Raw genomic sequence first — 26,404 nt, forward strand, 5'->3', positions numbered from 1 at the left:
CCTACGTTTTGTCTTTTCATCTTACTCACAGTCATTATATGTGGGGGGCTGCCTTTTCCTTTGGGGAATTTCTCTGGGGCAAGTCAGGCCTATTTTTCTATCTTCAGGCTAGCTAGTTTCTTAGGCTGTGCCGAGTTGCCTAGGTAGTTGTTAGGCGCAATCCACAGCCGCTTTTAGTTGTGTTTAGGATAGGATCAGGTGTGCAGTCTACAGAGTTTCCACGTCTCAGAGCTCGTTCTTGTATTTTTGGGTATTTGTCAGATCACTGTGTGCGCTCTGATCGCTAAGCACACTGTGTTTCTGGATTGCCTTCATAACACCTGTCATTAGCAAACATAACAACAAACCCTATGAATGACCCCCTTTGCTGCTCCTGAAGCCCGTTATTGTTTTCAGCACCAATGTCACGTCAAAAGTGTTGTGGCCACTCCATGAGCTGAACGGATCAGGCTGTCAATGTGGACAGAGCAGCTGAACTCAGTTATTGGTGGCACATGATGTCAGCACTGAAGACAGGGTATGTAGAGAACTAATATATATATTAGGAAACTTTTCTGCCCAAACTGCAAACCCATTGAAGACCACCCTTTTTTGCAACATACAAGGTCCAGCAGTGATATGGTGTAACATGGAAAGAGTTGAAGCATGGCTCTTCACATATTCCATGTGAAGACGTCTTTGCATGAAATGTGAGGCACGCAGTGTTACTGTATGTTTCTATAACATTATAGGAGTGCTTTATTAAGGATTCACACAGCATGGATTTGTAATAACAGTACACGAGGCCTAGGGGTATTCAGAATGGAGTCATTTCCCATTACAGATCTGAGAGTAAACCAACTAGACTCAGGACTGCTCTGATTTCACTGCTACTAAATTAAAGGGAATCTGACAGCAGGTTTTTGCTATATTATGTGAAGACAGCATGCTGTAGGGGTTAAAACACAGATTTCTGTGATGCCTCTCTTATCAAGCTCCCATTTGCTTACAATGATTATTTTAGCACCAGTAGTTTATCATTGCTGTGTCTAGTTGGTGTGAGCCCTGGTTTCACACGCCCCCTCCTGCGATAGGCTGCTCACTGTCTATGGACTTTGTACATAAAGAGTCTTGTGTGGGCAGGGTTAGCTGTGGTGTGGGCGGGACTAGCTGTGGTGTGGGCGGGGTTAGCTGTGGTGTGGGCGGGGTTAGCTGCGGTGTGGGCGGGGTTAGCTGCGGTATGGGCGGGGTTAGCTTTCTCAGCTCTGCTTAATTGCTAAATCTAAAGGCTCCAATGTCAGAACGGCTACACCCAGTAATTGACTGATGCATCCTTGGATTCAGCTTCTTTTTGCCTACATTATGCTGCTCTCTGATAAGGTGGCAAAAACATGCTGACAGATTCCCTTTAATGTGATGAAATCTTTTGTGAACATCCACAGCAGTTCTTCATCAGGAACATCCTGATTATTTGTAATTCTGAAAAATGATTTCATTTCTACAGAGAAATAGTCTGCAGGATTTGAGCAAGATTTGTGAAATCTCATCTACTTGCCTCGTACTGTAAGCAGTTGCAGACTTGTTATCTGCTCAACCTGCAAGTAAAATTTGAGCAAATCCTCCAAGTGCAAATTTACCTTTACAGCACAGTCTGTTAGGGCTAGCGGAACACACCAAATAATTAGAGAAAAGCAATAAGGTGCGTTCGCAGCCCGGGGTCCACCGTGCAGAGATGGAACCTGCTGCTAAGCAATGACGGACTATATGGCGGTACAATGAGGATACACACACGGGTTAGCTTCACCCTGTGTGAAAGAAGCGAACCCTGTTGCGTCACAGGGCCGCAGTACCGCACGCAACAGAGATAATAATTAAAGGGAACCTGTCACCCCCGTTTTTTCAAGATGATATAAAAATAGCGTTAAATAGGGGCAGAGCTGTGCTTTAAATTAGTGTATTTTTGGAGCCTTTATTCCCCACCTATGCTGCCGTTTTGGGCTGTCACTCACGCTGGTCTGGTCATATGGGCGTGGTGACAGCGCTGTTTCTCCCCCAGATCTCCATTGGTGGCGTAGTGGTGTGCGCATGCCCAGCAGGCAAATCCAGTGCGCAGGTGAAGGAAAAAAGGCTCCAAAAATACACTAATTTAAAGCACAGCTCTGCCCCTATTTAGCGCTATTTTTATATCATCTTGAAAAAACGGGGTGACAGGTTCCCTTTAAGTAGCACGAGAGTGCATGAGGTGCCGCGCTGGCGGACGCCACTAACCACCCAGACTTGGGTTTGGAAAGCGCCGTGATAGCGCACGGCACCGCACTGGCGGTCACAGTAATAAACGCTGTTTGTGTACCAGTGTTGGTAACAAGTCGGGCGCTAGATTACAATCATCCTCCTTACGCGAGCATTCAAACACAAGGGAGGGGATGATCAAAGAGCGACTTTCACTCACAACACACACACATAAATAAGTGTATACTAGCGCATGGCCGTGCGACCATGCAAATCTTTAATAGCTGCAGCAACTTCATGACCTTCCTAGAGGACCAATGAGAACTGCTACAGTTCTCAGTTATTTAAAAATAAAGATTATTATTATTATTATTATTAACTGAGCAACTTCAGGACCTTCCTAGAGGACCAATAGGAGCTACTGCAGTACCTGAGCATGTGACCCCAGACCTCCACTGAGAGGTCTTCCTTTGGGCATGCTCAGAAGGGGAAAAGCAGGACTTAGTCCCAGAGACGTCTGCTTGCCGCTGATCAGTACAGGCTACAATGGCAGAGCCTGGAAAGGCAGCAGTAATCCTTTGCACAGAATCAGACTGAGTGAGACGCTGGGACCGACGTCTCCGCTGAGCAGGCTCCACTGCGGCTGATGCAGAATGAGAGACCGCAGCAGACATGGTTCGAGATTCACCCTATGCAGCGGCGGGAACTCGACTCCTAACACAGTCAGACAGCCATACAACTCAGACTGTGATCGGACCGCAATGCTCGGACTGGCCGCGGCTCTCCTGACCGAAGCATGACAGCTGCATAGAAATATATGAAGGAGCTGTCACACTGTGGTCGGGAGAGCCGCGGCCAGTCCAAGCATATGGTCCAATCTCAGTCTGATTTATACGGCCGTCTGACTTTGCCCCAATACGAAGAGGCAAATAAGCAGCTGTCAGACATTTCTAGTTGTTATCCCCCACAGGGAACTAAACAATGTCAACCAGCAATCCGAACCCCAATGTCCAATACAACATTAACTTGTCGGTGAATAATTATTACATACATGATATGTGACCCTTTGCTTCTTACATCTACAGTGCAAAATGTGACATCATAAAAAAGTCTAACCAGTTAGAAAGGGGCACATGTATCAAATGAAATGGGGGCTAAATGTGAGAAAACTGGCGTTGAACATACAATTCACTACATTTTTTTTTAAACCTTGTTTGGCAAAGTTGCATACATTGAAAGGCACAAAACTAAACTAGAAATGGAGGAGCCAAATATTATTATGATTTAATACAGGTATACGAATAATGTAACACATTTCTGATATGTTGTGAGGGTAAATACACTATGGCCGAGATTCACCACGACAGGCGTTGCCTACTCTGCTCCTGGTGAACCCGTGCGCTGGAGTAGTAGGTAATGAATTTGTCTTTCAGCTGCTGTGCGCCACCACAAGAGATGTTGGTCTGGGGCTGGATTTTATTTCTTTCCGACATTATTGAAGTTATAATGAAATTTGCTCTGCCCCTTCCTACAGAGCTCCGCCTGCTCTTCTGAAAAATGACGCCCTTGTTCAGACTGGCATAAAACACTAAAAGTTGAAAATATTTAGCATAATTTCAAGCAGTTTCGCACTAGAGAACTGGCATAAACGGCCTGATGAATAGGGGCCTGTAAGATGAAAAGTATTGGGACACATCCCTCCTGACTGGACCTAATGTTCAAAGGAAGGTCTTAGGCTAAGTTCACATTTGCGTTCGGGGGCTGATCGATGTCGCTGTCACTATTGAGCACCGATACTGGGCGTAGCTACAGGGCGGCAGCTCTCATATAGCGCTGACACTCGCGTTTGATCGCACCGGCGCTCAGAGCAAGCCTGCGCGATCGCCTTGCCGTACATGTGCGGCGGTTTGCGTGAACGCACCACCCGCAGCGTTTTGCATGTACGGCGATTGTCTTGAAGGGGTTAATAAAGGAAAAACTTGACGAGCTGCACAGAGCCCTGATTTCAACCCCATCCAACAGCTTTGGGATGAACTAGAACAGAAATTTGAGCCCGGCCCTCTCTTCCAACATCAGTGCCTGACCTCTCAAATGCTGGGGAATGTGCAAATATTCCCACAAATGCTAAAATCACTTGGAAGCCTTCGCAGAGTAGCTGCAATGGAGCCAACTCCATATTAATGCCTGTGGATGTATAAAGGGAGGTCATAAAGCTGCTGTAGGTGTAACAGGTAGTGCCCCAATACTTTTGCCCATGTAATTTACATCATGTAGTGTGCCATTTTGATACATTCAGGGCACTTTGGGTTTTAATGAAACATATTTTTACCTATTTTCTTAGGATACGGTTGATAAATGTGCCCCTTACTGATCAACGACTTTATGCAGATTTCAGTTCTAAATGCAAGTCAGGTCACCTTCTACGTCAGAGTTATGGGAGGAGACGCTGCTTGCGCTGGACTCGTCCTCCTCGCTGGCGGTCTTCTCAGAATCAGTGACCTCCCCTTCCTCGGGCTCACTGTCACCTGAAGAGGAGGCGCTGTCTACACAATCACTGTTCAGCTTAGGCCTCTTATTTCTCCCGGCAGGCTCGTCCCTGTCATATGGGCTTATTTTGTCATGGGATGTATTACAGGAAGAAGATGTTCTCATCTCCAAAGACGCCTTGGGAAAAATGGACAATACTCAGCATAGACATAAATCTTTGTTTTCGTAACCTAATTTACTGAAAGTTGAGCTTTCCCAGAGCAATAAATGGCCAAAAGCAAACTGATCTTCTTCTTACAGAACCACTTAGAATAGTCACTAACATTTAAGCCGGCCATACACAGAAAATAGCTGTTGGCCATGTAGTCGTTCAGTCAACAGCTCCCGTACAGATGCACACTCTGTTCAGCTAAGCATGCATGTGTCTTGTACGGGGAGAGGGGAAGACGCCACTGGCAGATTCCTCTAGAGTGGCTTATTTTACCTGGGAATAAAAGGATTGGACATTGGAATGCAATCTCCATATTCTTTTCCCATCATCTGTTGAGGGGGGAGACCGGCCGACTTAAGTATGGCGCACTCTTTTGGGACCCCACTTGATCAGCTTATTACACAGTGTAGTCATTTCCCCTGGCCATACATTAGTGGAGTTACGTAGTGGACCAATGGATGATTTATCGTTCCCAGCTGCTCTGGACAGACTTTGGGGCCTATTATAATAAATCCACACAAATGACAAAACAATGGCATTCATTATAGCAGGTTTCTTGTACATTACAAACACTACACCTGAGCAGTGACTGCAGATCTCCCACTTGTCAGAGGATTTGGCAGATGTCAGATGCTGAATAGAAGGCACATCGTCTTCATTGTCACAAACCGCAAATTAAAAATTATAGTCTGTTTCACCTTAAGGTAATGGGCTGATAAAGTCTGCTAATGTTGAATTTCATCCAGATTTTAGCAGGTTAAAATCTGGGGAAAATTGTAGAACAACTCACATCCCATGCATGTAAATGGAGTTTATGCAACCTTATTCAAAAGGAAGAAAAATGTATGCTCTGGAATTAAGGAGCATGCAATTACAGTTCTGAGATGCTATCACTTAGATCCAGAAGTGGACGGATCACATGCGGACACTGCTGCCGCTTTATATAACACAATAGCTGCAACTCTGGAATCAGTTGGCGCTCTCACACATACCAAAGCTCGTAGAATCAACAGAAAACCCTGGCACACCAGTCTGACCAAAGAACTGAGGAGGGCTTCTAGGGTTACTCAGCAGAGATGGAAAAGATCCCACTCCAAGGAGCACTTCATTGGATTCAAACAGAACCTGACTACTTTCAAGGCCACAATCACTGCAGCAAAACAAACCTACTTCTCATCTCTCATATCCTCCCTGTCTCACAATCCTAAACAGCTTCTCAACACTTTCAATTCTCTCCTCCATCCCCCAGCACTGCCTCCCTCTCCACTCATCTCCGCTAAAGACTTTTCCTCATTCTTCAAGCAGAAGATTGATAACATCAGAGAAAGATTTGATCTAGAACCCCCAGAGCCCTTCCTCCTAACTGCTAAGCCCTTCTCCTCCAAAACCAACTTCTCCACCATTACAGAAGATCAACTTTCCACTCTACTCTCAAGATCATATCTCACCACCTGAGCACTTGACTCGATTCCATCCCACTTCATGCCAAACCTCACCACAGTCTTCATCCCAACCCTAACCCATCTCTTCAACCTATCACTAACAACTGGTGTTTTCACCTCATGCTGCAAACATATCTCAATCACACCAATCCTCAAAAAGCCCTATCTTGACCCATCCTCTGTATCTAGCTATCACTACATATCACTTCTCCCATATGCCTCAAAACTCCTGGAACAACATGTCCATCTTGAACTGTCCACCTCTCTTCCTGCTCCCTCTTTGACCGCTTACAATCTGGCTTCCGACTGCATCACTCCACTGAAACTGCCCTAACTAAAGTCACCAATGACCTACAGTGCCTAGCGAAAGTATTCGGCTTCCTGGAACTTTTCAACCTTTTCCCACATATCATGTTTCAAACAAAGATACCAAATGTAAATTTTTGGTGAAGAATCAACAAGTGGAACACAATTGTGAAGTTGAACAAAATTTATTGATTATTTAAAATTTTTTTGGAAATTCAAAAACTGAAAAGTGGGGCGTGCAATATTATTTGGCCTTTACTTTCAGTGCAGCAAACTCACTCCAGAAGTTTATTGTGGCTCTCTGAATGATCCAATGTTGTCCTAAGTGCCTAATGATGATAAATATAATCCACCTGTGTGTAATCAAGTCTCCGCATAAATGCACCTGCTCTGTGATCGTCTCAGGGTTCTGTTTGAAGCACAGAGAGCATCATGAAGACCAAGGAACACAACAGGCAGGTCCATGATACTGTTGTGAAGAAGTTTAAAGCCGGATTTGGATACCAAATGATTTCCAAAACTTTAAACATCCCAAGGAGCACTGTGCAAGTGATCATATTGAAATGGAAAAAGCATCATACCACTGCAAATCTACCAAGACCCGGCCGTCCCTCTAAACTTTCATCTCAAACAAGGAGAAGACTGATCAGAGATGCAGCCAAGAGGCCATGATCACTCTGGATGAACTGCACAGATCTACAGCTGAGGTGGGACAGTCTGTCCATAGGACAACAATCAGTCATACACTGCACAAATCTGGCCTTTATGGAAGAGTGGCAAGACGAAAGCCATTTCTCAAAGATATAAGTAAAAAGTGTCGTTTAATGTTTGCAACAAGCCACTTGGGAGACACACCAAACATGTGGAAGAAGGTGCTCTGGTCAGATGAAACCAAAATCGAACTTTTTGGCAACAATGCCAAACGATATGTTTGGCGTAAAGGCAACACAGCTGATCACCCTGAACACACCATCTCCACTGTCAAACATGGTGGTGGCAGCATCATGGTTTGAGCCTGCTTTTCTTCAGCAGGGACAGGGAAGATGGTTAAAATTGATGGGAAGGTGGATGGAGCCAAATACAGGACGATTCTTGAAGAAAACCTGTTGGAGTCTGCAAAAGACCTATGACTGGGACGGAGATTTGTCTTCCAACAAGACAATGATCCAAAACATAACGCAAATCTACAATGGAATGGGTCACACATAAACGTATCCCAGTGTTAGAATGGCCAAGTCAAAGTCCAGACCTCAATCCAATGGAGAATCTGTGGAAAGAGCTGAAAACTGCTGTTCACAAATGATCTCCATCAAACCTCACTGAGCTCGAGCTGTTTGCCAAGGAAGAATGGGCAACAATTTCAGTCTCTCGATCTACAAAACTGATAGAGACATACCCCAAGCGACTTGAAGCTATAATCGCAGCAAAAGGTGGCACAACAAAGTATTAAGTTAAAGGGGCCGAATAATATTGCACGCCCCACTTTTCAGTTTTTGAATTTCCAATTCAAAAATTTAAAATAACCAATAAATTTCATTCAACTGACAATTGTGTTCCACTTGTTGATTCTTCACCTAAAATTTACATTTGGTATCTTTATGTTTGAAGCATGATATGTGGGAAAAGGTTGAAAAGTTCCAGGGAGCCGAATACTTTCACAAGGCACTGTATTAACTGCCAAAGCCAAGCGACACAACTCTGTCCTCCTTCTCCTGGACCGGTCTGTCCTCTTCCTTTGACACAGTGGACCATTCGCTATTACTACAGACCCACTCATCTCTTGGCATCACAGACTTGGCCCTATCCTGGATCTTGTCATACCTAACAGACTGGACATTCAGCGTCTCCCACTCACACACCACCTCCTCACCTCGCCCCCTATCTGTCGGAGTCCCACAAGGTTCAGTCCTTGGGCCCCTGCTCTTCTCCATTTACACCTTCGGCCGGGGACAGCTCATAGAATCTCACGGCTTTCAGTATCCCCTCTATGCTGATGACATACAGATCTACATCTCTGGACCAAATATCACCTCCCTACTAACCAGAATCCCACAATGTCTGTCCCCTATTTCATCCTTCTTCTCCTCTAGATTTCTAAAACTTGATATGGACAAAACAGAATTCATCATCTTTCCCCCATCTCACTCGACTCCCCCAACAGACCTATCCATTAAAGTTAATGGCTGCTCACTCTCCCCAGTCAGTCTCACAAGCTCGCAACCTAGAGGTAATCCTTGATCCTGATCTCTCCTTCAAACCACATCCAATCCCTCTCCACTTCCTGCTGACTTCAATTCAAAAATATTTCCCGGATCTGCACATTCCTCAAACAACAATCAGCAAAAACACTAGTCCATGCCTTCATCATCTCCCACCTCGACTACTGCAACCTCCTGCTCTGTGGCCTCCCCTCTAACACTCTCACACCACTCCAACCTATTCTAAACTCTGCTGCCCGACTAATCCACCTGTCCCCCCGCTATTCCTCGGCCTCTCCCTTCTATCAATCCCTGCACTGGCTCCCCATTACCCAGAGACGCCAGTTCAAAACTCTATCCATAACATACAAAGCCATCCACAACTTGCATCTGTGATCTAGTCTCCCGGTACTTACCTGCATGCAACTTACCTATCCTCACAAGATCTCCTTCTCTACTCCCCTCTTATCTCCTCCTTCCACAATAGCATACAAGATTTCTCCCTTGCATCCCTCCTCTCGAATTCTCTACCACAACATATCAGACTCTCGCCTATGGAAACCTTCAAAAGGAACCTGAAGACCAACCTCTTCCGACAAGCCTACAACCTGCAGTATCCACCAAACCACTGCATGACCAGGTCTACCCTCACCTACTGTATCCTTACCCATCCCCTGTAGATTGTGAGCCCTCGCAGGCAGGGTCCTCACTCCTCCTGTACCAGTTGTGACTTGTATTGTTTAAGATTACTGTACTTGTTTTTTTATTATGTATACCCCTCCACACATGTAAAGAGCCATGGAATAAATGGTGCTATAATAATAAATAATAATAATAACATCCTCGGCTATACTGGCTGCCTTTATATACAATCATTTCATCATCCCCTTATAGCTAAATAGCATGATGGTCAGTCCGTAGTGCTCATCTTAGGGCAATGACCTCTCATTTAGAGAATAAAGTCTTCATATTACCATATGATATCGTGCCAAGAGCAGCTGGGGATGCCGGCAGGTAGGAGGCAGTTCGCAGGGCTCATGTCCAGCGGCTATGAATTACTGACTTGGCCGGTAGACCTGGGTCCTGCAAATTTATTTTATCTAGTATGACCTAAACATAATGCCATTGTGGATGCCTACTAACCAGAGAAGGTGCCAGCAGATAGTAGGAAATTTGTATTGCTCTGACCTGGTGCCGGGAAAGTGCAGACATGGCCACTAGACCAGGAGCCTGACACACATTTTGCTCACCTCCATAGACTGTGTTTAGGTGCATTCGTGAACCATACATCAGCTGAAGAACATTTTACAGGTGTCTAACATCTATAATATAACGCTGGGAGCGTCACTCTGTCCGAAGCCTTTATAGACTGCGCAAGCGCCGGCGCAGTCTGGGCCTCACAGAGTGACGCTCCCGGGAGATCGCGGTATGCGTTAACACTGAACGCACACCGCGATCTCCAACAGAGAAGCAGGGACCGCCAGGAGGGTGAGTATCAGCTATATTCACCTGTCCCGTTCCACCGCTGCGCGCCGCCATCTTCTTGGTCCTCGGCCTGTGACCTTCAGTTCAGAGGGCGCGATGACGTGCTTAATGCGCGCCGGCGCCGCCCTCTGACTGAACAGTCACAGCCAGAGGACCGGGAAGATGGCGGTGCGCAGCGCTGGAATGCAGGACAGGTGAATATAGTAAGTGTTGGGGGCCTGAGCTGGCGGCGATACCAGCACCTGACCCCCACAGCGCGCCGGTGTCCCCGCCTGCTCAGGCCCCCCAGCACTCGGCGCCGAGCGGGTCAGAGGCAGCGGGGCCGAGCGGGTCAGAGGCAGCGGGGCCGAGCGGGTCAGAGGCAGCGGGGCCGAGCGGGTCAGAGGCAGCGGGGCCGAGCGGGTCAGAGGCAGCGGGGCCGAGCGGGTCAGAGGCAGCGGGGCCGAGCGGGTCAGAGGCAGCGGGGCCGAGCGGGTCAGAGGCAGCGGGGCCGAGCGGGTCAGAGGCAGCGGGGCCGAGCGGGTCAGAGGCAGCGGGGCCGAGCGGGTCAGAGGCAGCGGGGCCGAGCGGGTCAGAGGCAGCGGGGCCGAGCGGGTCAGAGGCAGCGGGGCCGAGCGGGTCAGAGGCAGCGGGGCCGAGCGGGTCAGAGGCAGCGGGGCCGAGCGGGTCAGAGGCAGCGGGGCCGAGCGGGTCAGAGGCAGCGGGGCCGAGCGGGTCAGAGGCAGCGGGGCCGAGCGGGTCAGAGGCAGCGGGGCCGAGCGGGAGCAGAGTGTGGCAGATTCAGCAGGCAGGGTGTGGCAGATGTAGCAGAGCAGAGTGTGGCAGACGTAGCAGAGCAGAGTGTGGCAGACGCAGCAGAGCAGAGTGTGGCAGACGTAGCAGAGCAGAGTGGCAGACGTAGCAGAGCAGAGTGTGGCAGATGTAGCAGAGCAGAATGTGGCAGATGTAGCGGGCAGGGTGTGGCAGACGTAGCAGAGCAGAGTGTGGCAGACGCAGCAGAGCAGAGTGTGGCAGACGTAGCAGAGCAGAGTGGCAGACGTAGCAGAGCAGAGTGTGGCAGATGTAGCAGAGCAGAATGTGGCAGATGTAGCGGGCAGGGTGTGGCAGACGTAGCAGAGCAGAGTGTGGCAGACGTAGCAGAGTAGAGTGTGGCAGATGTAGCAGAGCAGAATGTGGCAGATGTAGCAGAGCAGAGTGTGGCAGAAGTAGTAGAGCAGAGTGTGGCAGAAGTAGTAGAGCAGAGTGTGGCAGAAGTAGTAGAGCAGAGTGTGGCAGAAGTAGTAGAGCAGAGTGTGGCAGATGTAGTAGAGCAGAGTGTGGCAGATGTAGCAGAGCTGAGTGTGGCAGATGTAGCAGAGCTGAGTGTGGCGGGATGGAAGCAGCCCATGTCAGAACGGGGGTGCAGGATGGAGCAGCGCATGACAGGATGGGGACGCAGGATGGAGCAGCACATGACAGGATGGGGACGCAGGATGGGAGCAGCCGCGCATGACAGGATGGGGACGCAGGATGGGAGCAGCACATGACAGGATGGGGACGCAGGATGGGTGCAGCGCATGACAGGATGGGGACGCAGGATGGAGCAGCCCATGACAGGATGGGGACGCAGGATGGGAGCAGCACATGACAGGATGGGGACGCAGGATGGGAGCAGCGCATGACAGGATGGGGACGCAGGATGGGAGCAGCGCATGACAGGATGGGGACGCAGGATGGGAGCAGCGCATGACAGGATGGGGACGCAGGATGGGAGCAGCGCATGAAAGGATGGGGACGCAGGATGGGAGCAGCGCATGACAGGATGGGGACGCAGGATGGGAGCAGCGCATGACAGGATGGGGACGCAGGATGGGAGCAGCGCATGACAGGATGGGGACGCAGGATGGGAGCAGCGCATGACAGGATGGGGACGCAGGATGGGAGCAGCGCATGACAGGATGGGGACGCAGGATGGGAGCAGCGCATGACAGGATGGGGACGCAGGATGGGAGCAGCGCATGACAGGATGGGGACGCAGGATGGGAGCAGCGCATGACAGGATGGGAGCAGCACATGACAGGATGGGGACGCAGGATGGGAGCAGCACATGACAGGATGGGGACGCAGGATGGGAGCAGCACATGACAGGATGGGGACGCAGGATGGGAGCAGCACATGACAGGATGGGGACGCAGGATGGGAGCAGCACATGACAGGATGGGGACGCAGGATGGGAGCAGCACATGACAGGATGGGGACGCAGGATGGAAGCAGCACATGACAGGATGGGGACGCAGGATGGAAGCAGCACATGACAGGATGGGGGCGCAGGATGGAGCAACACATGACAGGATGGGGACGCAGGATGGAGCAGCACATGACAGGATGGGGACGCAGGATGGAGCAGCACATGACAGGATGGGGGCGCAGGATGGAGCAGCACATACCAGGATGGAGACCATATACCAATATAAATGCTCGCCACCCGGGCGTAGAACGGGTTCAATAGCAAGTTTAACTATAAAGATGGCAAAGATATCTGCCAGTTCAGTTCTGACATTTTTTCCATGTACTAAAATTTGGGACCCTCAGCTATAATGAAATCTTAGCTTATGAGCTTAATAAGAATGAGCCCATTTCTCAGTAATTATGCACAGAACCACAGCAAATCATGGAGGCTGCCCCATCCACCCAAATAAAAAGATGCTCCTCAGTCAGAAACCCATTCTAACTTATAGAAGAAGAGACGCACCAAGTAAGAGCTGCTCCTGTGAGCGTCCATTTCCCGTGTAAGGCTATGCGCACACGTTGCAGATTATTTGCGGTTTTTTAGCGTTTTTGCGCTATAAAAACGCTATAAAACCGCAAATAATCTGCATACATTAAGCATCCTATCATTTTTAATGAAATCCGCAACTTCTGTGCACATGATGTGCGTTTTTCCGCATGAAAAACGCATTGCGGAAAAATAATGAACCTGCTCATTAATTTTGCGTTTTTTTCGCAGTTTTCCCACTGTCTAATGCATTGGGAAATGTCCGGGAAAAAACGCACAAAAAACCGCGTCAAAAACTCGCAAAAAAACGCATGCGGAAATCTGGCAGAAATGTCCGGATTTTCACAGGAATTTTCTGCATGAATTCCTGAACGTGTGCACATAGCCTAATACTTCATCATCCCGGTGGTATCCTCTGTAGGGAAAACATGTGCCTGAACAAGGGATTTCACAACTTTAAAGGTGTTGTCCCACCTGGGATGTCTGCATGTGTGGCTATGCCATAATGAGCAAGGGAGACGGATATCATAAAAGCCATGAGAAGAGGACCCCATTTCACATCACTGTCATCCAGGGCATTTGCCCTCTCCATTCATTTGCTTAGGAGGTCTCGATATTGGCATACAGACTTGCTATGCAATTTTTGGAAAATCAATATACCGGTAAGTGGGGAGGAGCTGTGTACGTGTGACCACTTCTCGCTATGGGACCCTGTTCTCGAGACAACCGTAGATCACAAAGGTTGGGTTCCCACTTATCAGACATTAATGGCATATCCCACTGATAAGCCATAAACGTCCCTGTGGAAACAGTCCTTTAAGAGCATGTATCACATGTAGAAGGTGCCTGTACTTAATGTCCAAGCCTAATCTGTTTTTTACATATTCACTAAAAAGCAAGAACGAATTTCACTCACTGGAAAAAGTAACGCGATCTAAAGAAGGTGAACCTGTGTGTGGAAAAAGGAGAACATCCAAATCTCAATATTCACCTGCCCATCAAGGTACAATAAAACAATTCAACTCTACCTTTGCATGGAGAGTATCCATAAGAAGAAATCCTCAAGCCAACCATGTTTGCGGTCAAGGCTAGTACCTAAAGACAGGATGAACAGTCATCATATCTGGAATGGGTTACAAAGGAGCATTTCTGGAAACAAAACCTGCCTCTCGTGCCCAAAAGACACAAACGTAGCGACAATCACTGGTGAAGAAGTGTCAGAGGGCCCCAACATCTCTCAGGACATCGTGCGAGGACCTTCCTGCCCTGTCCCCTCACTCCAGGGACATAATCTATAGGTGTATGGTATCTCCACACCAAATTCGGATTACACCAGACAGAGCAGCGGCGGAACCCTAATGTATGGCCAGGCATTGTGTCAGAGGTCATCTAGTACAGTTCAGAGGTCATTTACACCTGGGAAAGCCCAATTTTCATTTCTGTTAAACATATGGTTCCCTTTAGATGGAGAATATGGCGGCTGCTACACGGTCACATAGACACCATGCTTTGTCTAAAGTGGAAATGGCGAGGTTTTACGTTACGGTACAGAAATTGTTTGGGAATTAGACAAACTGCAATTGCCTAATATACAGTTTATGGAGACGGCTTCTTTCCATAGGAGCATTAGGCAATTGTAGGTTATGGAATTCCCTCATCATTTCTATAAAGTACCCGAAACCAGTAAATCATTTAAAGGGGTTGTCTCGTCTTATCAAATTGATAAAATTGCAAAGTGCTTTAAAAAATAAATAAAAATAGTAGGTATGGAATTTACCTTCTACGAAAAATCCTCTACGTTCTCAAGAACAGAGGGACTCAATTCTATAATTCACAGCTAGTTATCGAGCCATTTTCTGAGGCTGGCCAACAAAGCGCTCCTGTACTCCTCCGATGCTACAGAGGTGACGCTGCCTCTGCAAGCAGCATTGGAGAGCACACAGTTCGGGACTATGGCCTAGGCATGCCGCCAGCTCACACTGACCTCAGAAAGCTGGATGCCAGCATACAGAAGAGCAGTGTGCTCAAGACTGTAAGGGAGACAACCCCTTTAATGGTGACACATTATTCCGACAACTGCACATGCACAGAGCTCGTTACTGACTTTGCCATCCTCTTGCTGACTGCTGGCCTCACGTTTCTTTTTCTTCTTTTTCTCAGTGATTGGTTGAGGGTCTGGGTTTACAAATGACTGAAAATCCACCTTTGAATGAAACAGGTAGCGACCATTTTCCACATCGCAGTAGTAATAAATCCCAGTTGCAGGATCATAATATAACTGGGATTCCTTTAAAAGGAAATAGAGAATAAAAGTTATGAAATCAGCCTGAAGAAATAATCGCAGATGTGACTGCCCCATAGCCCAACACTGATCCGGGTGCTTTCCGATAAAACACCAGGTAGCACTCGGCCGTGTTATACCCCAGTGGGAGCACGCACAGGGAATATTCTGCTAGATGAATGTGCACTATAGACACATACCGAATCATAGTAAAATCCAGTACTGTGGTCGTAATACATCCCAGTATTCTCATCGTAGGTAAATCCAGTCTGAGATAAGGCGGCTTCTGCGGTTGCTCTCAGGCTTTCGGCAAGCGACGTTCCGCTCTCTTCCTAGAAAGATGAAGAAGACTTTTTTGCAGACAAGTCCTGCAGTGCTGTACACAATCTCATTTCTCAATCTTAAGCTTGTGCCTGTGAGCTCAGTGATTGCCTGCAGCGGTTGCATGCGCTGTTGTCACAATGCCACCGATGCAGCTTGTTAAAGACCAGGAGAAACTGCGGAAAGGCAGCACTGGACCTGGGGAAGGTGAGTAATGCTGTGGAGTTTATTATTTTTAACATGAGCAAACTAATAGGCAACTAGAAATTCTGCATGGAGAAGTCTCTTAGGCCCATGGACTATTGATCACCGGCCCCCTGTGCATATCACAGCGGGGTATGTGTTACCAGCTGGATTTCATGTCCCAGATTCCTTACCTGACAATTATCGGATTCTTGCACTCCTCCATCACACAGACTCGTACTTTCTCCTGGATCCTGTGACCTATCTATAGTAGACTCGCTACCATTACTTGCCTCCACCTCGTGGGCATCAGTGTGGGTGTAATGCTCATAGGAATACTGGTAATAATAGGAATCTGAAAAGTAATGTTAGTAACCATGAATGTTATATGCTCATCCTCTCTCTGTAATATTATTATTATTTGTTATTATAGCGCCATTTATTCCATGGCGCTTTACATGTGAGGAGGGGTATACATAATAAAAACAAGTACAATAATCTTAAACAATACAAGTCATAACTGGTACAGGAGGAGTGAGGACCCTGCCCGCGAAGGCTCACAATCTACAAGGGATGGGTGAGGATACAGTAGGCGACGATAGAGCTGGTCATGCAGCGGTTTGGTCGATCGGTGGTTACTGCAGGTTGTAGGCTTGTCGGAAGAGGTAGATCTTCAGGTTCTTTTTGAAGGTTTCGATGGTAGGCAAGAGTCTGATATGTTGTGGTAGAGGGTGATACGCGAGAGAAATCTTGTATACGATTGTGGGAAGAGGAGATAAGAGGGGAGTAGAGAAGGAGATCTTGTGAGGATCGGAGGTTGCGTGTAGGTAAGTACCGGGAGACGAGGTCACAGATGTATGGAGGAGACAGGTTGTGGATGGCTTTGTATGTCATGGTAAGGGTTTTGTACTGGAGTCTCTGGGCAATGGGGAGCCAGTGAAGGGATTGACAGAGGGGAGAGGCCGGGGAATAGCGGGGGGACAGGTGGATTAGTCGGGCAGCAGAGTTTAGAATAGATTGGAGGGGTGCGAGAGTGTTAGAGGGGAGGCCACAGAGCAGGAGGTTGCAGTAGTCAAGGCGAGAGATGATGAGGGCATGGACTAGGGTTTTTACAGATTCTTGGTTTAGGAATGAACGGATTTGTGAAATATTTTTGAGTTGAAGTCAGCAGGAAGTGGAAAAGGCTTGGATATGCGGTTTGAAGGAGAGATCAGTGTCAAGGATTACTCCGAGACAGCGAGCTTGTGGGACTGGGGAGAGTGGGCATCCATTTACTGTAATGGATATGTTCGTTGGGAGGTCGCGTGAGATGGGGGAAAGACGATGAATTCTGTTTTGTCCATGTTAAATTTTAGAAATCTAGCGGAGAAGAAGGATGAAATAGCAGATAGACATTGAGGGATTCTGGTTAGTAGGGAGGTGATATCTGGTCCAGAGATGTAGATCTGTGTGTCATCAGCATAGAGGTGATACTGAAAGACATGAGATTCTATGAGCTGTCCCAGGCCAAAGGTGTAAATGGAGAAGAGCAGGGGCCCAAGGACTGAACATTGTGGGACTCCGACAGATAGGGGGCGATATGAGGAGGTGGTGTGTGAGTGGGAGACGCTGAATGTCCGGTCTGTTAGGTAATAGAAACACAATTTCCATTTACATGACAAGTGTGTAGCCTTGTAATGGGGCTATGATCGCTGACGGCAGCCTACGTGTGTTTTACAAGTAGGACTGTATCTGACGCACTAGAGGCCTCTTCCGTACCTCAGTATGCCGCCTATACAGCAGTGCAGCTCACGGCTGAGTTCTGAAGCCACCCTCATACTTTACACTGCAGCTCCACTTGTTCCAAATAAGTATAAATCTAGAAAATGTCTATATTAGCGCATACACAACATATCCAATGGGCAGATTAAAACACGTCTTTTTGGATGCTATTATTACATCTTACATCTTTTCGAGATTGGATTACTAGTTTAGCTTGAAATTAACTGGGAACTGCTGGTCACGCTCTTTACATGGAGTTTTCGAAAAAGTCAGTGCACAAAGGGCTGCTTTCTATCACAGCCAAGAAAAAATACAATACAGATGATTATCAGACACCTGCCACACCACACATGATGTTAAAGGGTTAGTCTCCCTATATTAAGTGGGTACCATTTCAGTGTGCTTGTAAAAACAGGCAACTTTGGAATCCTGTTCGTTCTCAAGAATGGGGGGCTTATTAATGTCATTGTTTACGGCTTGTTGTCTAGGTGATGGGCCACATCTGCAGTCTACCAGCAGTGGCAGGTCAGTCTCCTTGCCAGAGTGCAGCACTTACAAGCTCTTCTCTATATAGCTTCAATGTGCCGGTGCTCCGCTGATGCTGCAGAGGCAGAGCTGCATTTCCTTGTCACATTGAAGAGCGCACAGTAAGGGCCTGAGAAACAACGTTGGTCCAAACTGTCAATCAATAAGAGTCCAGAGTTCCCAAAGTAATCAGGAGGCCGCGGCGCCGCTCCACAAGAGGCCGCGGCGCCGCTCCACAAGAGGCCGCGGCGCCGCTCCACAAGAGGAAGCGGCGCCGCTCCACAAGAGGAAGCGGCGCCGCTCCACAAGAGGCAGCGGCGCCGCTCCACAAGAGGCAGCGGCGCCGTTCCACAAGAGGCAACGGCGCCGCTCCACAAGAGGCAACGGCGCCGCTCCATAAGATACCTCATGAAACAACCCCATTAATTATATGATTATACTAGTGTACAAATTCCAGTTCTAGCCTCATGGCGCACAGCCATCCTTACCCGGCCATGATGAATACTCCTCTGTCTGCACTTCCTGGTCAACCTTTTCACGCTTATTAAATTCATGGATTTCTTCACTTAATTTCTCTACCTGTCAACAGATGAAAAGGAAGGAATTTATAAAGTACTGTACATAGAAATATATTGCACATGATAGACAATTCTTTCAGCACAATACACGATCATCCTGGTAATTCACTTATGTAAGGACATGTTCACAGGTAATGTCGCGGCTCATCACTGATCAGCAGCAACACTCACGAGACACCCCTCCGAATGTTGATGCTAAGGGATTAGAGGGGGGCTGCAGAGCTGAGCATGGAGAAGTAATGCTGTCCGGGAGAGGGGCATCAGGTTTTTTCCCACTCCGCAGGGCTCATTCATAAGGAGCGGTCCTGTATTGGTACAAAACGAAGAAGATTTGCTGCTGTGGATTTTGATTGACAAAAAATAAAGCAGCGCTACGAAGGTTGTTGTGTGGCCTGCAGAGCTGTCCGGGATGCGCTGCTCCTTCTTATACTCAAATGTATTCGCGGCTTTTAGAGGCGAATACATTTTAACAGTGTGGAGCAGGGACAGGAGCAGAGAGAGGAGCAGGGACAGAAGCGGGGACAGGAGAGGGAACAGGAGCAGGGACAGGAGCAGAGAGAGGAGCGGGGACAGGAACATAGAGAGAGCAGCAGGGACAGGAGCAGGGACAGAAGCGGGGACAGGAGAGGGAACAGGAGCAAGGACAGGAGCAGAGAGAGGAGCGGGGACAGGAACAGAGAGAGCAGCAGGGAGAGGAGCAGGGACAGGAGCAGAGAGAGGAGTGGGGACATGAGCAGGGACAGGAACAGAGAGAGGAGCGGGGACAGGAGCAGACAGAGCAGCAGGGACAGGAGCAGAGAGAGGAGCAGAGAGAGGAGCGGGGACAGGAACAGAGAGAGCAGCAGGGACAGGAGCAGAGAGAGCAGCAGGGACAGGAGCAGGGACAGGAGCAGCGCAGTGCTCGTCAGTCCTGAACCCAAATGTGCAGCAACGTGATGCGGTCAGCACGCTGAAGATATCATCACACTGCTGAGGGCACCGAAGCAGCAGGAGAAGAGATGACACAGCCAATACTAAGCGCTCCTTCAAGAAGCCAAAGATTCAATGCCTTATTATTGTGGATGAGGTGGGGAGGGGTTTAATGTTATTGTGTCAGCATGCAATGGGAGTGACAATTTTGAAAAGGTGCATAGTTTTCCAAGAGGTGGTGGGGACTTTATTCAAAGGGGCACTGTACTGGGGATATTTAACAGAGGCACAGTGTGTGTGGGGTGGTATTTTGCAGAGGGGCAATGTAGGTGGGTATGTTGAACAGCCACTTTAAAGGGTGTATATTTTGTAAACGGGAAGTGCGGGGGGCAGTGTGGGGGGGGGGGGATAATTTGCAGAGGGGAAGTGTGCAGAGGATATTTTGCAGAGTGAAGTTTTTTATTATTATTATTTATTTATATAGCACCATTGATTCCATGGTGCTGTACATGAGAAGGGGTTACATACAAGTTACTGATATCACTTACAGTAAACAAACTAACAATGACGGACTGATACAGAGGGGTGAGGACCCTGCCCTTGTGGGCTTACATTCTACAGGATGGTGGGGATGGAGACAGTAGGTTGAGGGTTGCAGGAGCTCCGATGTTGGCGAGGAGGCAGCGGTGTCAGTGCAGGCTGTAGGCTTTCCTGAAGAGGAGATGGGTTTTCAGGTTCCGTCTGAAGGATCCGAATGTGGTTGATAGTCGGACGTTTTGGGGCAAAGAATTCCAGAGGATTGGGGATATTCGGGAGAAGTCTTGGAGGCGGTTGGGTGAGGAGAGAATAAGTGTGGAGGAGAGTAGGAGGTCTTGGGAGGACCAGAGATTACGTGAGGGAAGATATCGGGAGATTAGTTCAGAGATATATGGAGGAGACAGGTTGTGTTTGGGAGATATTTTGAAGAGAGGCAGTGTGGGGAGGAGGTTTCGGAAAGGCACAGTGTGGGGGATATTATGCAGAGGGGCAGTGTAAGGGGGACACTTTTACAGAGGAGCAGTGTGCAGGGATGTTTTGGAGAGGGGCAGTTTGAGGGGGACATTTTGCAGAGGAGCAGTAAGGAGGACATATGCCAGAGGGGCTGTGAGTAGGGATATTTTGCTGAGGGGGCAGTGTGGGGGGGAAGCGGGGGTATTTTAAGTAGGAAGCACAGGCAATTATTTATTCAGGCATGCAGCATGGGAAATATTTTCATGGGGCAGTATAATGATACTTAAATTTTTAAGGGTATGGTGTTGGGAATCACTACTGAAGATGGAGAAGAGGTAAGTCAGTGGAGACGAGCTCTGGGCATCAAATCTCTTCATGGCGTCTGTGCTACATGGAGACAGTTATCGGAAGGACTTCACTCAGAGAAGATGCCACTTATAAGGACCCCCTTTATTTGAACAGTCTATTTATTTCTGCCTGTGCTGATTGTGACTATATTGTGGTTTGTCCTGATGAAGTTGTGAAACTTTGAAAGGCACTGATGATTAAACCGCTAAAATTGGATCTGCATCTGCTATTCCTTTCCACGGCAGCGCAGATTAACCCATTGCTTCCGTTTCTGTTACAATCACAGAATGAATATACAGGGTGGGCCATGTATATGGATACTAGTGATGAGCGAATATACTCGTTGCTCGGGTTTTCCAGAGCACGCTCGGGTGGTCTCCAAGTATTTGTTAGTGTTCGGAGATTAAGTTTTCATCACCTCAGCTGAATGATTTACATCTGTTAGCCTGCTTGATTACATGTGGGGATTCCCTAGCAACCAGGCAACCCCCACATGTACTCAGCCTGGCTAATAGCTGTAAATCATTCAGCTGCCGCTATGAAAACTAAATCTCCGAACACTAACAAATACTCGGAGTACACTCGCTCATCAATAATGGATACACCTAAATAAAATGGGAATGGTTTGTGATATCAACTTTCTGTTTGTGGCATACTAGTATAAGGGAGGGGGAAAACTTTTCAAGAGTGGTGGTGACCATGGCGGCCATTTTGAAGTCAGCTCCTGTGTACGGGGGAATCGGGAGAGATCGCCAGACGTCAGCTCCTGTGTACGGGGGAATCGGGAGAGATCGCCGGACGTCAGCTCCTGTGTACGGGGGAATCAGGAGAGAGCGCCAGACGTCAGCTCCTGTGTACGGGGGAATCGGGAGAGAGTGCCAGACGTCAGCTCCTGTCTACGGGGGAATCAGGAGAGAGTGCCAGACGTCAGCTCCTGTGTACGGGGGAATCGGGAGAGAGCGCCAGACGTCAGCTCCTGGGTACGGGGGAATCGGGAGAGAGCGCCAGACGTCAGCTCCTGTGTACGGGGGAATCGGGAGAGAGCGCCAGACGTCAGCTCCTGTGTACGGGGGAATCGGGAGAGAGTGCCAGACGTCAGCTCCTGTCTACGGGGGAATCAGGAGAGAGTGCCAGACGTCAGCTCCTGTGTACGGGGGAATCGGGAGAGAGCGCCAGACGTCAGCTCCTGGGTACGGGGGAATCGGGAGAGAGCGCCAGACGTCAGCTCCTGTGTACGGGGGAATCAGGAGAGAGCGCCAGACGTCAGCTCCTGTGTACGGGGGAATAGGGAGAGAGTGCCAGACGTCAGCTCCTGTGTACGGGGGAATTGGGAGAGAGTGCCAGACGTCAGCTCCTGTGTATGGGGGAGACGCTGGACGTCAGCTCCTGTGTACGGGGAAGTCGTTGGACGTCAGATCCTGTGTACGGGGGAGACGCCGGACCTCAGCTCCTGTGTACGGGGGAATCGGGAGAGAGCGCAGACATCAGCTCCTGTGTATGGGGGAGACGCTGGACGTCAGCTCCTGTGTACGGGGGAGACGCTGGACGTCAGCTCCTGTGTATGGGGGAGTCGCTAGACGTCAGCTCCTGTGTACGGGGGAGACGCTGGACGTCAGCTCCTGTGTACGGGGGAGACGCTGGACGTCAGCTCCTGTGTACGGGGGAGACGCTGGACGTCAGCTCCTGTGTACGGGGGAGACGCTGGACGTCAGATCCTGTGTACGGGGGAAACGCCGGACCTCAGCTCCTGTGTACGGGGGAGACGCTGGACGTCAGCTCCTGTGTATGGGGGAGACACTGGACGTCACCTCCTGTGTACGGGGGAGTCGCTGGACGTCAGCTCCTGTGTACGGGGGAGACGCTGGACGTCAGCTCCTGTGTACGGGGGAGTCGCTGGATGTCAGCTCCTGTGTATGGGGGAATCGCTGGACGTCAGCTCCTGTGTACGGGGGAGACGCTGGATGTCAGCTTCTGTGTACGGGGGAGACGCCGGACCTCAGCTCCTGTGTACGGGGGAATCGCTGGATGTCAGCTCCTGTGTACGGGGGAGACGCTGGACGTCAGATCCTGTGTACGGGAGAGACGCCGGACCTCAGCTCCTGTGTACGGGGGAATCGCTGGATGTCAGCTCTTGTGTACAGGGGAATCGCTGGATGTCAGCTCCTGTGTACGGGGGAATCGGGAGAGAGCGCAGACATCAGCTCCTGTGTACGGGGGAGACACTGGACGTCAGCTCCTGTGTACGGGGGAGTCGCTAGACGTCAGCTCCTGTGTACGGGGGAGACGCTGGACGTCAGCTCCTGTGTACGGGGGAGATGCTGGACGTCAGCTCCTGTGTACGGGGGAGACGCTGGACGTCAGCTCCTGTGTATGGGGGAGACGCTGGACGTCAGCTCCTGTGTACGGGGGAATCGGGAGAGAGCGCAGACATCAGCTCCTGTGTACGGGGGAGACGCTGGACGTCAGCTCCTGTGTACGGGGGAGTCGCTAGACGTCAGCTCCTGTGTACGGGGGAGACGCTGGACGTCAGCTCCTGTGTACGGGGGAGACGCTGGACGTCAGCTCCTGTGTACGGGGGAGACGCTGGACGTCAGCTCCTGTGTACGGGGGAGACGCTGGACGTCAGATCCTGTGTACGGGGGAAACGCCGGACCTCAGCTCCTGTGTACGGGGGAGACGCTGGACGTCAGCTCCTGTGTATGGGGAGAAACTGGACGTCACCTCCTGTGTACGGGGGAGTCGCTAGACGTCAGCTCCTGTGTACGGGGGAGACGCTGGACGTCAGCTCCTGTGTACGGGGGAGTCGCTGGACGTCAGCTCCTGTGTACGGGGGAGACGCTGGACGTCAGCTCCTGTGTACGGGGGAATCGCTGGACGTCAGCTCCTGTGTACGGGGGAGACGCTGGACGTCAGCTCCTGTGTACGGGGGAGTCGCTGGATGTCAGCTCCTGTGTACGGGGGAGTCGCTGGACGTCAGCTCCTGTGTACGGGGGAGACGCTGGACGTCACCTCCTGTGTACGGGGGAGACGCTGGACGTCAGCTCCTGTGTACGGGGGAGACGCTGGACGTCAGCTCCGGTGTACGGGGGAGACGCTGGACGTCAGCTCCGGTGTACGGGGGAGACGCTGGACGTCAGCTCCTGTGTACGGGGGAGACGCTGGACGTCAGCTCCTGTGTACGGGGGAGACGCTGGACGTCAGCTCCTGTGTACGGGGGAGACGCTGGACGTCAGCTCCTGTGTACGGGGGAGACGCTGGACGTCAGCTCCTGTGTACGGGGGAGACGCTGGACGTCAGCTCCTGTGTACGGGGGAGACGCTGGACGTCAGCTCCTGTGTACGGGGGAGACGCTGGACGTCAGCTCCTGTGTACGGGGGAGACGCTGGACGTCAGCTCCTGTGTACGGGGGAGACGCTGGACGTCAGCTCCTGTGTACGGGGGAGACGCTGGACGTCAGCTCCTGTGTACGGGGGAGACGCTGGACGTCAGCTCCTGTGTACGGGGGAGACGCTGGACGTCAGCTCCAGTGTACGGGGGAGACGCTGGACGTCAGCTCCTGTGTACGGGGGAGACGCTGGACCTCAGCTCCTGTGTACGGGGGAGACGCTGGACGTCAGCTCCTGTGTACGGGGGAGACGCTGGACGTCAGCTCCTGTGTACGGGGGAGACGCTGGACGTCAGCTCCTGTGTACGGGGGAGACGCTGGACGTCAGCTCCTGTGTACGGGGGAGACGCTGGACGTCAGCTCCTGTGTACGGGGGAGACGCTGGACGTCAGCTCCTGTGTACGGGGGAGACGCTGGACGTCAGCTCCTGTGTACGGGGGAGACGCTGGACGTCAGCTCCTGTGTACGGGGGAGACGCTGGACGTCAGCTCCTGTGTACGGGGGAGACGCTGGACGTCAGCTCCTGTGTACGGGGGAGACGCTGGACGTCAGCTCCAGTGTACGGGGGAGACGCTGGACGTCAGCTCCTGTGTACGGGGGAGACGCTGGACGTCAGCTCCTGTGTACGGGGGAGACGCTGGACGTCAGCTCCTGTGTACGGGGGAGACGCTGGACGTCAGCTCCTGTGTACGGGGGAGACGCTGGACGTCAGCTCCTGTGTACGGGGGAGACGCTGGACGTCAGCTCCTGTGTACGGGGGAGACGCTGGACGTCAGCTCCTGTGTACGGGGGAGACGCTGGACGTCAGCTCCTGTGTACGGGGGAGACGCTGGACGTCAGCTCCTGTGTACGGGGGAGACGCTGGACGTCAGCTCCTGTGTACGGGGGAGACGCTGGACCTCAGCTCCTGTGTACGGGGGAGACGCTGGACGTCAGCTCCTGTGTATGGGGGAGACGCTGGACCTCAGCTCCTGTGTACGGGGGAGACGCTGGACGTCAGCTCCTGTGTATGGGGGAGATGCTGGACGTCAGCTCCTGTGTACGGGGGAGACGCTGGACGTCAGCTCCTGTGTACGGGGGAGACGCTGGACGTCAGCTCCTGTGTACGGGGGAGACGCTGGACGTCAGCTCCTGTGTACGGGGGAGACGCTGGACGTCAGCTCCTGTGTACGGGGGAGACGCTGGACGTCAGCTCCTGTGTACGGGGGAGATGCTGGACGTCAGCTCCTGTGTATCACAAGCTTATGATCATCAGTAATAGAAACCTTGCCATAAAATTAAAACAGCATTGTCTCCCATCTACCAATCAGCGTGCTGCTTTCATTTTTTGTTGTTGCAGGTTCGATAGTGAAAGAAGAGATCTGATTGGCTGGAAGTGAGTGTCATGGTTGCTATGGGTGACTGGCCTGTTTCCGCAGCTCCTGATTGGTGGCCTCCGCGCTGCGGTGCAGTCTCTGGCTCAGGCTCAGCTGTCTCTGGATGCTGCGCAGCTCCTCCTGGCAGTTCCTCAGTTCTTCCTCCAGGGCTTGTACCCGGCAGCCGAGAGCAGAAGACGGCGGGGTTTTTGCAGCATTCTCCACCTCCGGCCATGACTGATCCGGATCGTCCTCAGCACTCGTTAGTATCTCATCTGCCTCATCCAGATCCTGGGGTGGAGAGGCGTCTTCTCCGTGACCGGCCATAACACCCCGAAAATCACATCACGTCTCTGGCCGGTTCCCCTTCATTAGCAACTAGTTTCCCTTCCTGCTTCAACGCTCCGGTCGCAGAGAAACACGTGACTGGCGAACGACACGTGACTGTTCCATACCACGTGACTCCTCTGTGATCACGTGACGCAGATGCCTGGCTGTACTCTGTGCGCCGCTGGTTGGGTCTGGGAGCTGGTGCTTGTGTAGTGCCGCCAGTGTCCTCAGGGGGGCAGCGGTCAGGCTGCTCTGGTGCTGATAGTTCATGTCTGATTTTTGCAATTTTCCTTTTTTTCAGGCAGAATCTGTTACTTTGTATAAATTCCTCCAATATTCATGCACG

General features: G+C 50.5%; 1 protein-coding gene across 2 annotated transcripts in view; it reads right to left on the reverse strand.

Annotated features, from left to right (window-relative positions):
* Window positions 1-26,164, reverse strand: part of AGGF1 (angiogenic factor with G-patch and FHA domains 1) — a 48,303-nt gene extending 22,139 nt beyond the window's left edge. Inside the window, exons 1-6 of one of the 2 annotated variants that reach the window (XM_069750042.1) lie at window positions 25,780-26,164; window positions 18,652-18,742; window positions 16,072-16,232; window positions 15,574-15,705; window positions 15,197-15,379; window positions 14,121-14,187 (exon numbers count right to left, since the gene is read on the reverse strand). In XM_069750042.1, coding sequence (XP_069606143.1) covers window positions 14,121-14,187; window positions 15,197-15,379; window positions 15,574-15,705; window positions 16,072-16,232; window positions 18,652-18,742; window positions 25,780-26,055 — 910 coding nt within the window. In that variant the 5' untranslated portion in view covers window positions 26,056-26,164. Of the gene's footprint in view, window positions 1-4,625; window positions 4,873-14,120; window positions 14,188-15,196; window positions 15,380-15,573; window positions 15,706-16,071; window positions 16,233-18,651; window positions 18,743-25,779 lie in introns of both variants that reach the window. The other variant, XM_069750034.1, reaches the window with a different exon arrangement.
* Window positions 26,165-26,404: the final 240 nt, after the last annotated feature.

The sequence above is a fragment of the Ranitomeya imitator genome, chromosome 1 (assembly GCF_032444005.1).
Source record: "Ranitomeya imitator isolate aRanImi1 chromosome 1, aRanImi1.pri, whole genome shotgun sequence".
In the NCBI taxonomy this organism is placed as follows: Eukaryota; Metazoa; Chordata; class Amphibia; order Anura; family Dendrobatidae; genus Ranitomeya; species Ranitomeya imitator.